This window comes from Dermochelys coriacea, chromosome 23 (genome assembly GCF_009764565.3).
Source record: "Dermochelys coriacea isolate rDerCor1 chromosome 23, rDerCor1.pri.v4, whole genome shotgun sequence".
In the NCBI taxonomy this organism is placed as follows: domain Eukaryota; kingdom Metazoa; phylum Chordata; order Testudines; family Dermochelyidae; genus Dermochelys; species Dermochelys coriacea.
The window spans coordinates 1827062-1839641 of record NC_050090.1 but is presented as its reverse complement, the minus strand read 5'-3'; the positions used below and the strand labels follow the sequence as shown (position 1 = coordinate 1839641).

The 12580-nt window shown below is 44.6% G+C and overlaps 1 protein-coding gene across 2 annotated transcripts in view; it reads left to right on the top strand.

Annotated features, from left to right (window-relative positions):
* The window catches only part of CRX (cone-rod homeobox), a 37583-nt gene that overhangs the window by 14805 nt on the left and 10198 nt on the right, over window positions 1-12580 (top strand). For both annotated transcript variants that reach the window (XM_043501089.1, XM_043501090.1), the window contains 2 exons: window positions 5103-5160; window positions 12080-12276. In XM_043501089.1, coding sequence (XP_043357024.1) covers window positions 12180-12276 — 97 coding nt within the window. In that variant the 5' untranslated portion in view covers window positions 5103-5160; window positions 12080-12179. The remainder of the gene's footprint in view (window positions 1-5102; window positions 5161-12079; window positions 12277-12580) is intronic.

Sequence of the window (12580 nt, the reverse complement as noted above, 5' to 3'; positions counted from 1 at the left end):
GGGAAGTGCAAGAGAGAAATCACAGTATACGCTCCAATCCAGGGACATACCCGAGCCCCATTGACTCCAGCAGAGCATAGCACTTGAGTCTGTTCTGTCCTGAATCAGCACCCTCCCAAGAAGGATCCTGGCTGGGGATACAAACTCTCAAGATCTCCCTGCTGCCTCGGGGCAGGGACAGCGTCCAAAATACAGGTACTGGCCCCAAGTGTAGTTTGTAGGATGATACTATTAATGGAATTACAGTAGCACCAGGGGGTCCCCATTGTGCTGCGTGCTGCATGCCCACACAAAGGGTTGGAGGGGAAACTGAGGCCCAAAGAGTTGCAATGAGATGCCACAGCAGGTCTGTGGCAGAGAACCCCCGAGTTCTGAGTCCCAGAGTAGTGGGGGGCTGGGAACCAGGACTCCTGGGTTCTATCCCAGCTCTGGGATGAGAGTGGGGTCTCGTGGTTAGAGCGGGGCAGTTGGGAGCCAGGACTCCTGTGTTCCATGCCCAGCTCTGGGAGGGAAGTGAGGTCAGGATGCAGGCCAGAGCTGGTTCTAGATGATCCCACGAGGTTGGGGGGAAACTGAGACTTGGGTCCTGATTGCCTGGGAGGTTCTCAGGGTGACTGGCTCTGCCACCCAAGCAGCTGCCCCTCTCCCCGTCCATGCCACCCCCTGGGCTTGTGGAGAGACCCCCTTTCGTCCCGGGGGATCACGTTTAATTGTGTCTGGCATTTCGGCAGCAGATTAGCTACTCGCTGCCAGCCGGGTGGACTGTCTTCCCCAAAGTCACCTCGCTCGAGTCCACCTCCGACCCCCTTCCCTGCCACCCTCCCAGGATTAAGGGGTGAAATATAGACAATGACAGCTGACATCACAGCCTCCCTTACTTAAATCTTCCACATGTAGGTGGCCTCTTCCTCTTCTATTCCTTTTTCCCCCCTCTCTCTCGCTCTCTCTCTCTTCCTCCCCCTCCTCAAAGTCTTCGCCTCCTGGAGTCGGTACACCCAGGTGAGTTGCTAGCAGAAGAGATCAGCTAGTCTTTTTATTGTGTGCGACGGGGAGGTATGATTATTTGCCACTGATCCAGATTTAGGGCAGGGTAGGGGGGTTTAGCGCTCTTGATAAAATTATATCTAATGATTTAAAGTCTTTACATTCGTAATGCCACTCGGCTGGCTTTAGCACGCTTAATTCAAGTGCTGTTGTACTGGGGAAGGCCTACACGGGTCCAGTTCTTCCTCCAAATGTTTTGAGGTGGTTCTTTTTTTGGGGAGGCGCAGATGATGGGAATTTATTGGTAGATGCCGGTGGCGATGCTGGGTGTGAAACGTACGCTGGCATTGTGGAGCGGGGGATCAGTCTGGGTTGGGTCAATTGTTGGGATCGAGTTTTAAAATGGGAAGCGAAGAACTATTGCGTGACGTGACCATCAGACACTTAGTTATTTGTGCCATCTCTGGAGCTGGTTTTGTGCCACTGGGCGATGGAGAAGGGGCATCTGCCTTATAATTTCAGAGGGGGACTTGACTGGTAATTAGGAAACCAACCATGAATAACATAACGTTTGGCGTTACAACCACACTGGGCTTGGAGATGAACCGAGCACGTGTGCTGGGACGCTGGTGTCTTTCCGAGTTCTTTTTGCAAGATCAGGTGACAAAGAGTTCTAGGAATTTGCGCCGCCAGGAGAAATCAATATTTGTTTCTCCCTCTGGGTGCCGTTCTGAATAGCGAGCGATTTTTCATCATTCAAATTGATTGGCTTTGGAAAAAAAACCTGACAGTAATGTGCAGCATTTTAGACTGGAACAGGAGACTAGATTAGCCTGTGTAGACAAAACAGATGTTCCTACCCCGGCGTTCTGACTCGTAGGACAGCACTGTCCGTGGGTCGAATGAAGGACAGGAGCAGGTGTCAAGGACTATCTCTGCATGGAGTATTGCTATTAACGATAGATCTGCAGTTATGCAGCATTTCTCAAATGCAGCTACCAGCGGCTTCTCTTGCGGCCACAGGGCACAAAGCCACAGCCTCTCTCCTTCCTGTTGCTCCTGCATGTGCCGCCTGGGTGTTGGATGCTGAGGCCGCCAGCAGGAGTCACTCTGTGCCCCCCCGGAGACATGTGGGGCACAATGCCGGGGGAGCAGGTGGCAGGTAGCCAATGGGTTCCGGACCTACCTTCCTGGGAGCAGTGAGGCTCAGGCTTCGGGCATTGGCCCCGGGTCTTCGGACCTGTCCCGGGACTCAGGCGGTGGGGTTCCCCCCACATCGCCCCTGGCCCCCACTGCCTCCGCCCCCACCCACCCATCACCACTGATCTAGAGCATATTTTACTTTGAAACTACCAAGTCAGTATTCTGTGAAACTTTACTTTAGAACCAATCAGTTGGGTGATAATGGATTTAAATCTTTAGATTTAAAAGTGCGGATGCACTGAAATTTCTCGCAGATCGAATTCTCTTTTGTTCTGGTCTTTATAGAGAGCACCGGGGCGGTGGGGACTGGGGTGGGGGGATGTTTGCAAGGACAGAAGGCCTTGGGCAGGCGTTTGCAGTCACAGGCACAGTGTGACACTGGGCAAATGACTGGACAAGGGACAGGATGAGTGAGTCTCTGCCAAGGGTCTTAAGACATCTACCAAGCGGATGGGTTTCTGGTCCTTTTAATCCAAAAGTTCTCAACCATCAAATGGAAAAACAAACTAATGATTCTGTGGAAGCTGCTTGGCTCATAGTCTGGCTTCCCTGAGAAAGTTGTGTTGTCAAGGTGCAAAGTCAATCTCCAATTTCCTCTTTATTTTATTGTGCAGTTACTTTTTTTCTATTAACATTTTATTAAACACTTTAAAATCTGCCTCGAAAAAACCAGCATAACCAAACAAATGGCTCCGAATACGTCCACTTCTCATGCTAGCATCACCATTTGCTACCTAACTTTAAACATTTCATGCTGTATAATACGAAGGGGTTAAAATGGAAATCAATTGTTTGTATTACACAATTTACAAGTGGACACATTGCACTTATAAAAATCCCCTGGTGGAAGGCCAATGATTACAAGAAGCTAAAGACTAGAAGCAAAGTTAAAGACAAAGGAAATCGGAAACTTTTGGAAATGGTGTGAAACTAGGCCGAGTGCTGTCATCTCTTTGTTACCTTGTGCTTTGGCGGTCTGTCTCCACCTATTGTCTCGCCTCTTACCCTTATCTTGTATGTTTCTCGGGCAGGGACTATCTCTTTCAACATGCGCCTGATGCCACAAGGTCCTTGGTTGTTAGTAAAACTCCGACACAACAACTAAACTTCTAAAGTATAGGCACGCCATCCTTTAACGCTCTTTGGCCTTTGCATTTTCTTAGCTGCAAAGTGAAACCTTAATCTACTGCAACCCCCCTTGGTTTGCAGATAAAATAAGGGGAAGAAAGTGGGGAAAGCAAGGTATTCTCTCTGTTTCTCTCTCTCTCTCTCGGGTAGTGAACTGTATGGAAATGAATCCAACTTTCTCCCTGAATTTTATTTTTGCCTCTAAGCTTCTTAGGAGAGTAATTTCAGCCGAGCAATCCGAGCGCTCTTGAATGAAATTTTTGGACCTTGTCTCTAGTCTCATCATCTTGCTCAAAAGATTGTTAATCTCCTACAATCTCTCATTTTGCTGCCTTTGCAGAGTGTTTTCATTTGGTTATTTGTTTATATGTATATATAAAGAAAAGAGATTGGAGAAAGGGAAAAGGGGGGGGAAGGATCCTATCTTCTTTGAGGATGCACAGCTCGTCTCTTCTCCTTGTAGCTATTTGGATCTTCATGATTAGAGACACAATTCAAATATGAATATTGGTTCCTCTCTAGAGGCATGCAGTGGCTTGGTTAAAAGTTGTGCCTATAGATTGCAAAGAGATCTTCCTTCCCTGAAAGCAATACAAACTTTTTAAACCAGAATTTTTGTTTTTTTGGTACTCTAGAGTTTTTTTTTAAATTGACACCGCTTTAAATATTAGGGGGAAGAATGCAGAAGTGAAATAATATTTCAAAGGTTGATTGCTACCTAAGCACTTTTATGCAAACTGCATTAGCCTGAATGTAACAAAAATGAATGTTCTTTCCTCTAATATGTTATTTTTCTCTGTTTAAATGTTTTTTAATCTAAGTAACCTCAAATATTAGGTTGCTGGTCTTAAAATTAAACACAAGATTGTTTTGTATCTTTCTTTGAAATGTGAGGCTTATCTTTCATGCCTAGATTTGTGGTCTTTTAAAAGCAATAGATTTCGGTTATCATTTTTTGAACTATTAGGCTCTAATCTGCAAAGATTTCTGCGTATGATTAACTAATGAGGAACATTCCTATTAGATTTGACATTTTTCAAACGAAATATTAGCCCACTGCTACAGTACAGTGTCTTCTCGCTTTGTTTTTTTTTTAAGTTCCACCTGTTGAAATTGAAAAATGAATTAGATGAATTAAAATCCAACACAGTTGCGATGTATACTTTCTGATTACTATTTTTGATCACGAGCTACCCCAACATACACCCATCTTGATCAAAGTCAATTTCAAGTCAAAGTGAAACTTTAAAAGACAACTCCCCATTCCAGACATGGACCTTCTCTTTTGCCATGTTCTCCCACCAGAAGGAGAGCAAAGACCTCCAGAGCCATCTGAGAAAAACAATTCCCCCGGATATTAATCTGCAAGAGGTCTGTTGTTATAATTCCTATCATGTGAGATCCTTAAGGCAACAGCTGAGAATGGACCTAGCTTACATACAAAATTGTTTTGAGCAAACACTCCCCCCCCCCGCCCCCACTCCTGGGGCTTAGAGGAGAAAATCCCAAATCTTCAGATCTGAAAGCACAGAGAGACAGGGAGAGGAAAAGTCTGCTGAATCTACTGCGACCGCTCTAAATCTGCTCTCCGATTCAGGTTAAGCTTCTCTTTTTATTGCAGATTATACAGCTCGACTCCTCTATCTCTTCTCAAGTTATCCTTTTAACACATTTTGCTCTTTCTTGCTGCTTTTTTGGGGGGTGGGGTGGCATGGGTTTGCTAAAGATTTGCACATCCTCTTCTGGTGATCCAACAGCAAACTGGTCTCTGTTATGTTTTCTTCCAGCACCTCCCGGCACTGTTCAGTCTGGACCCTTTGGAAGGACATTTGCTTGGGCAAAAAGGTAAGAAGACCTTTGGTAAAGGAGGGTAGGAATTTTTTTCTGCCTCCAAAGCAGAATTTGCACACCTCTACTGCCAACGCCAGAGGTGACTTTGCTGCTATGCCATTCGAGCCCTCTGCTCACTAACCTTGCTGGGGCAAGAATTAAATCCCCAAAGAAAACCCCAAAACTTTCTTTCTTGGCATTACCAAGTTAAGGACCGTTCAAAAAGAAAACGATACAACTACCTCAAACGTGCAAATCTTCCTTATTTCTTCCAGCCAACAGGATCTAAAACAAGGCATTCTTCTTTGGTTTATTCTTATTTCTTAACTTTCTTTTATAAATTCTCAGCAGGAAATCAGTTTAGATTAGAATTTCCCTTATATTTTGTTTGTACGTTGGAATCTTAAGTCAAATGATTTTCACAAAATATATCGACAGGGACATATTTTCTTTTAAAGCCACCTGTATGGGTAGCAGCCATGCAGCAGTCCCTAGAGGTGGGGTTGTTTTAAATGGAGAGGGTTTTAAACCTGCACTATTCATGCTTTTGCACACTTTTTTAAACAAACTGGAATTTAATCTTTGCTTTTTCCTGTTGCAAAGAATGTAACCTGGCTGGGGACAAGATGGCTTAAAGTGGCACCGAAACCTGGGATGTTTTTAGAATCAATTGAAAATGAAATTGTGATTTAAAAAAAAAAATCTGATTTTTTCCCCTCAGATTCAAACATCTGATTAATGGAAATTGAGTCAGGTTTTTTAAAAGGATCTTAAACAAAGTTGTTCCTATAATTATAATGACAAAGTAGTAATAATAAAGTCGGTGTGAAGGGGCCAAGGTTTTGTACTGAGTGACAAGAGACCAAAGAACTTTTTGTAGGGTGATTTGTCATATTCGCACAGCCCAAGCTTAAACCCACACTTGACCCACTATCAACCGATCACACTGAACTGGGAGAAAATTTGGCCAGTCATCACCACAGCCGAGTTGTGGGTCCATTTGTGTATTTCACTCAGCCTAAGAAATTGATAACAATATAAGTTTCGTTACAAAATGGCTTACTGACAAATTTCACCAAAAATATTAAGGTTGGATACCGCTCTAGAAAGCAATTACATTCCTTTTCAACATGCGAAAGCAATAGCCAGTGCAAAATGATTCAGTATAAAGCCTGGATCTAGAGAAGAGGGGAAAAAATATTTCTTTTTTGTTTTGCTATGATCAACACTGTAAAAGAACTACGTTCAAATCTGGTAACCTCCCTTCAGAAACGGATCAAACCAGGAATAATCTTGTCGGTTTCATTCCAACTCAAAAGAATAATAATTCAGGTTTTAAATCATCACCATTAGCCTTAAAAAAGTCCCTTCTAATTGTTAAGTTACCTTCAATACATAAAACGCAAACGAAAAATGATGCATAAAAAGCTCTTCAAAACTAAATCTTTATTATTTTGTTTTAAGGTCTAACTTTAAACTTTCAGGGAGATGTGATTTATCTAAATTCCTGTTAATTAACTGAGAGAAGGGGAAAAAATTATCAGAATATTGGTTACACTGCAGTTGCCTTGCGATGATTTGTAACAATATTCTAAGTTCAGCTCAGTTATTTTGTTTGCTTCCTAACCAAGGATGCATGCATCTTGCTTTTTTCATTTAAATAATAATTATAGAATTCCAGTGAGTATATTTCAATATTTATATTTAACATAAACAAAACTGATGTTTTTCTAATACTAATAAAATAATAATAATGTGTCTCTATATAAATATATATACATTGTGATATATCTCTAGAGAGAAAAATATATTCATACATTTTGGGATCAAATTGTGGCATTCTTCAATTCTTCAGCAATTCGTGGCTTGTTTTGTGCCAGAAACAAGCTAAATGCTACCAAAACATTTCAGACACAACACTGCTAAAATGTCTTTTATTCAATTATTCCTTTCGGTAAAATAACCTATTATCCCCACAAAGAGGAAAACTTGATTTCGAAAATCTCTTTATGAACTAGGAAGAAAAGAAAAGATCTGAATGTAATTCATACAGGATTTGCAAAATCATCAAAACCTCTTCCAAATGCTTTGAGCTATTTAAAGTGTTTTTTCAACACTCAAAACCATGTTTTCTTTGCCCCTGCCTGCCCATTCTGCAAAATCCATTATTTTAAATCGATCTCAGTGCTTTCCCAGATTATCTATTTCTAGTGGTTTTAGTTAAAGTGGATTTTGTTGACTTGTCAGCGAAATCACCAGAATTATTTGAATAAAAGGTTTGAAAGAAAAAACATGGGCATTTAAACTGGTTCTGTTTGAGGGGAAATTTATTAACAGAATCACCTTAGCTCGCTGTCATTTCAGATTTGAGAGCTACTGATGAAAAGTGCTATATAAGAACTAGGTAATAATGGTAATTCGTAACTCAAGGTCACATTTTCAATAGCACCCAATGACTTTGACTTTGGGGGCCCTTTTGAAAAATTGTACTTTAAATTTCTCTATCACTTAGACGTTTTGCAAATTTTATCCTACATTTGTCGGCCAAAAGGAGAAAAAAACTGGTTCTTGAAAATACATTCCACTGCATGTTAAGAACATAAGAACGGCCACACTGGGTCAGACCAAAGGTCTATCTAGCCCAGTGTCCTGTCTGATGCCAGGTGCCCCAGAGGGAATGAACAGAACAGGGAAATACCAAGTGATCCAAAGAGTTTTCCCCTTAATACATCAATTTGTTCTAAAAGGCTCCTTCTGGATTTCCCTCTTCTAATAGGCTCTATTTTTGATTTATTTGTGGTGGGATTTTTTTGTTTGGTTTTGGTTGTTTGGTTTTGGTTTTTTGTTCAGACTTGTTTTTCCTCTGATCAAATCTGGAAGTGTAAAAATTCATCAATGCCCTGTTTACAGACTTCACTCCAGAGTCAGCCTGCAGCATTAGAAGCTGAAGGCCGCTTAGTGAGGTGCAAATGAGTTGCTAATTGTCAGTCTATCAGTTCATCCCCACCTCTCCCCAATCCTCCACTTGTTTACAAGTGCCCTCAGAAACTTACCATGCAAGGCAGCTAATGACTGAGGATGGCAAATTGCAATCAAGGGGCTGTTTTAGGAGGAAGTTTGGTTCAACCCTCATTATTTTGTTACATTACCTGCAGTTTGTTTTCATGCAGAGAATAAGGAATTAGCTGGATCCCCCTGTCCCCACCCAGCAGCTCCATTAAGAGATGCAAAATCAGCACAGGCCAGAAATCCTGGTGCAAGGCAAAAATAGCAGCCCCCAGATGAATAAAGACCCATTGTGGTGGCATTTCGGGATTTATTCTGATGAATAGGTTTTAAGGCCAGAAGGAACCATTAAGATCTTTTTTCAGAGTAGAGGCCGTGTTAGTCTGTATTCGCAAAAAGAAAAGGAGGACTTGTGGCACCTTAGAGACTAACAAATTTATTTGAGCATAAGCTTTCCTGAGCTACAGCATCCGATGAAGTGAGCTGTAGCTCACGAAAGCTTACGCTCAAATAAATTTGTTAGTCTCTAAGGTGCCACAAGTCCTCCTTTTCATTAAGATCTTGTGACCTATGCTTCCCCGATCTGAGAAATTCAAGCAGCAATTCCCACACCAGACTCCATAACTGGTGGGCATCTTTTAGAAAGACACCCCAGCTCGATTCTAAGGTTCTAAGGAAAATCCCCCCAGTCCCTTGGGAGGGTGTCCCAGCGTGGCCAATCTGCAGTAGCGGGTGCTTCCCTTAAAAACTCAGTCCCGGGAATGAGGTGTTTTTTCCGTGATGACGGGAGTTCAGCTTGCCAGTTTTTGTTTCTAGCTCGCAGGGCTCCAGAGAACAGCCTGTAAACATGACCTGCAAAGGCTCCCACCCCAGAAAATGAAATAAAAAGGCCCCCACGTTCTGTGAGGCTTTGAAGATCTCGTGATTTCTTAAACCAATCTTGTAATTTGTTTTGGTTTTTTTGGAGCCTGATATTTAATGCTGATATTTTTAATGCTTGGGCTTGGCGATTGTAGGTTAACTGCTCTTGCAGTTAAAAAGGTATCCCTTGTTTCTAGACAACTTTCAGCCATCGTATCTTTATTTTATTTTTATTGTGATAGCCCTTGGGGCCCCAGTCATGGGCCAGACCCCCACTGTGCCAGGCGCTGTACATTTTTGTTTCTATGAGGTGTATTATGGTAACACGTAGGCACCCCAGGCGTGGGTCAGGTCCCTATTCTGCCAGGCGCTGTACATTTTTATTGCTTAGGAGTATTATGATAGCACCATGGCCCAGGCCCCATTGCGCCAGATTCTGTACGAATGAAGCCCAGGATTTCATTTTGTCTTTATCGGCTAGATGAAAGAGCCCTCTGCTCTCAGAGATCTTCCCCTGTGGGCCTTTTATAGACACCCCCTGATCCAAACCAGAAAGAAGTGAAAATCTGGGATGTGTTTTGACTTTTCAAGTCCAGCTGAGCTCTGGACCCTGATTGATCCGAATCCACAAAATGTAGGAAGCTGGGAGGAGAAGGGGGGTGGATCCTGTTAAATGGCTCCCCTCCTATGGAAACTTCCCAGCAGGCAAACTCAAGGGGAACTTCCCCGCCTGCTGAAGGCAGCCTCACCAGGGCTAATTTTGTTTTATTTCATTTGGTTTTGCCTGTTGAAACCCATTTCTTGGGGCTCTAGTTCTAGACCTGGCCAAGGAAAGGTGACGAATCCATTCGTGATTTATGAGCATTTTCTGGGCCATGCTCGTCACCAGCCCTGTTATTAACCGGAATGAGCGCAATACAATGTGGCTTGGCCTGGCACGAATTCTCGTGTTCCCCTGGAGGGAGTTGGAATGGCACAGACAGGAGGTGGAAGGAGTGGCACGGTTTTCCTCCCCTTTCCTGAATCCGTCTGGGTATGGAATGGCTCAGAGGACAGCAGCAAGTTAAGGCAAAAGGAAACATGAAAGCAAGTTCTCATCTACACTGGCAAAACAACCTCCTGGTTTTCAGCAGCTGTTCAGTGCTCAAACAATCGTGAGCCATTTGCACTAAGTGCTTGCACCCTCACGCTGTGCTGTGTCCGTGACAATGACGAGTAAGGAATTAGACCAAAACCGCCTACACAGCATTGCCGTGATCAGATCTGCTCCGAGCAGATGACTCTAAAATGCTCAGCTCCACGAGGTCTCCCAAAGTTGTTACCTCTTGGGGGGAAATTAACGTGGGATGGGCCAGGATGGGATATATTGGCAATATTTTCTAAGGGAAGGCCAGCGATAGTGGGGCCTTGTCTATAGCCTGACACCAACTGCCTTTCAGGGAGAGCTCTTCTTAGATTGATTGCCCGCGGGTTCTCTGGCATGGAACTGATTTATTTGTATTATGCTGGCCCCTAAAGGCCCAGACCGAGATCAGGGCCCTGTCGTTCCTGGTGCTGCCCAGACCCCAAGCGAGATCAGGGCCTCATTGTGCTGGGTGCTGCCCAGACCCCAAGCGAGATCAGGGCCTCATCGTGCTGGGTGCTGCCCAGACCCCAAATGAGATCAGGGCCCCGTTGTGCCGGGTGCTGCCCAGACCCTGACCAAGATCAGAGCCCCATCTTGCCGGGCGCTGCCCAGACTCCGAGTGAGATCAGCGCCCCATCGTGCCGGGCGCTGCCCAGATCATGACTGAGATCAGGGCCCTGTCATGCCAGTTACTGCACAAAGAGTGATAGACAATCCCTGTCCCAAAGAGCTGACAATCGCAATAGACAAGGAGTGGGAGGGGAAACTGAGGCACTAACTGGGGCAGTGACTTACACATCAGTTCCCTGGCAGAGCTGGGACTAGAACTAGGTTTTCAGCATTTCCATCCAGGGCCCTGTGCCCTAGAGAACTGGTCCCATCCCACAGAGTCTTGGTCCGGTCAGCTGACCACATTAAATTATTCCGTTAGCAAAACCCTCGTCTTCTGACTTTGTACATTTCTTCACTAGCCTGTGCCCTGGAGGCCCTGATGATCCTGGGCCCAGACGCACAGCTGGCATAAATCGGAATAGCTGCATCCCCGTTCTAGATCCTCAGCTGGTGTTAAGGAGCGAATCTCACACCAGCTGAGGATCCGGCCTGATACAATTATCAAAAACCCAATCTGCCCCCATGCTTCCCCCCACACTTCTTCAGTGCTTTACACCTCCAAGGAACTGGACTGTACAGAAGTTCCCACCCTACTGTAATGGAAACTGACCGGCGAGCTTCTTTCTTATAGGGGCCAATTTAACTGATGCGGTATGGACTGATGTTGCAATGGGGCAGGGAGGCCTCTTCCTGCGCCTTTCTGGGGACACCGCTTTGTGTCTCTAGCCCGGGGTAGGCAACCAATGGCACATGCGCCAAAGGTGGCACTCACACTGCCCGGGTCCTGGCCACCAGTCCAGGGGGCTCTGCATTTTAATTTAATTTTAAATGAAGCTTCTTAAACATTTTTTTAAAACCTTATTTACTTTGCATACAACAATAGTTTAGATCTATATTAAAGACTTATAGAAAGAGACCTTCTAAGAACGTTAAAATGTATGACTGGCACGCAAAACCTTAAATTAGAGTGAATAAATGAAGACTTGGCACACCGCTTCTGAAAGGTTGCCGACCTCTGCTCTAGTCTGTAGCCAGCCCCTTCTCCTGCCCCATGCCCTGAGCTGTGTGCGTGTCTGCTATTCATGCAGAGGAACAACGCAACAGCATGGGGGAGGGCAGGGAGGTTTGCTGGGCTTGATTGAGTTAATGGGAAGGGAAGCGTGGATTAAAAGGTTAACCAGTCTCCTTCAACCCTGGTCCCTTGAAGGTGTGAAGTCCCCGTGCTGCCTTCTCACCATTGGATGAGCCCTTCCCTCAGCTCCCCTGGTCACTTTTAGAGGAGGGTGCCCACAATTTCTGGGTGTGTCTTTTCCTCTCCCCACTCTGCAGCGAGCCTGGGCAGCTGAGCGGATTGGAATAACCTAGCGTCCCAGTCCTCCGGGGTGGGTGAGACGAGAAGGAGTCCCTTCGGGATCGCCAGTTCCTGAGCATGATGTCCTATATGAAGCAGCCTCATTATGCAGTCAATGGGTTAACCCTAGCAGGACCAGGCATGGATCTGCTCCACTCCGCTGTGGGATACCCAAGTAAGTGCCTTTCCGCAATTCCTCCATGGGCACTCGGAGACTAGGGCATGGAGGCCACAGAAGAACCTACCGTCAATTTCAGAGCTGTCAATTTCTGTGGAGTGGGTTGTGGGTTACGGTGAGCAGAGAGCAGTGTGAAAAATTGGTGGGGAGTCATAGAATCCTATACAAGACAAAATCTCAAATATCGGGTCATCTGGTCACCCTGTTGTGGTTGCTGGGGGAAAGAAACTAATTATTGTAGAGAGAGTGAAATAAGTTAAAAAAACGAGGAATACTTGTGGCACCTTAGAGACTAACAAAT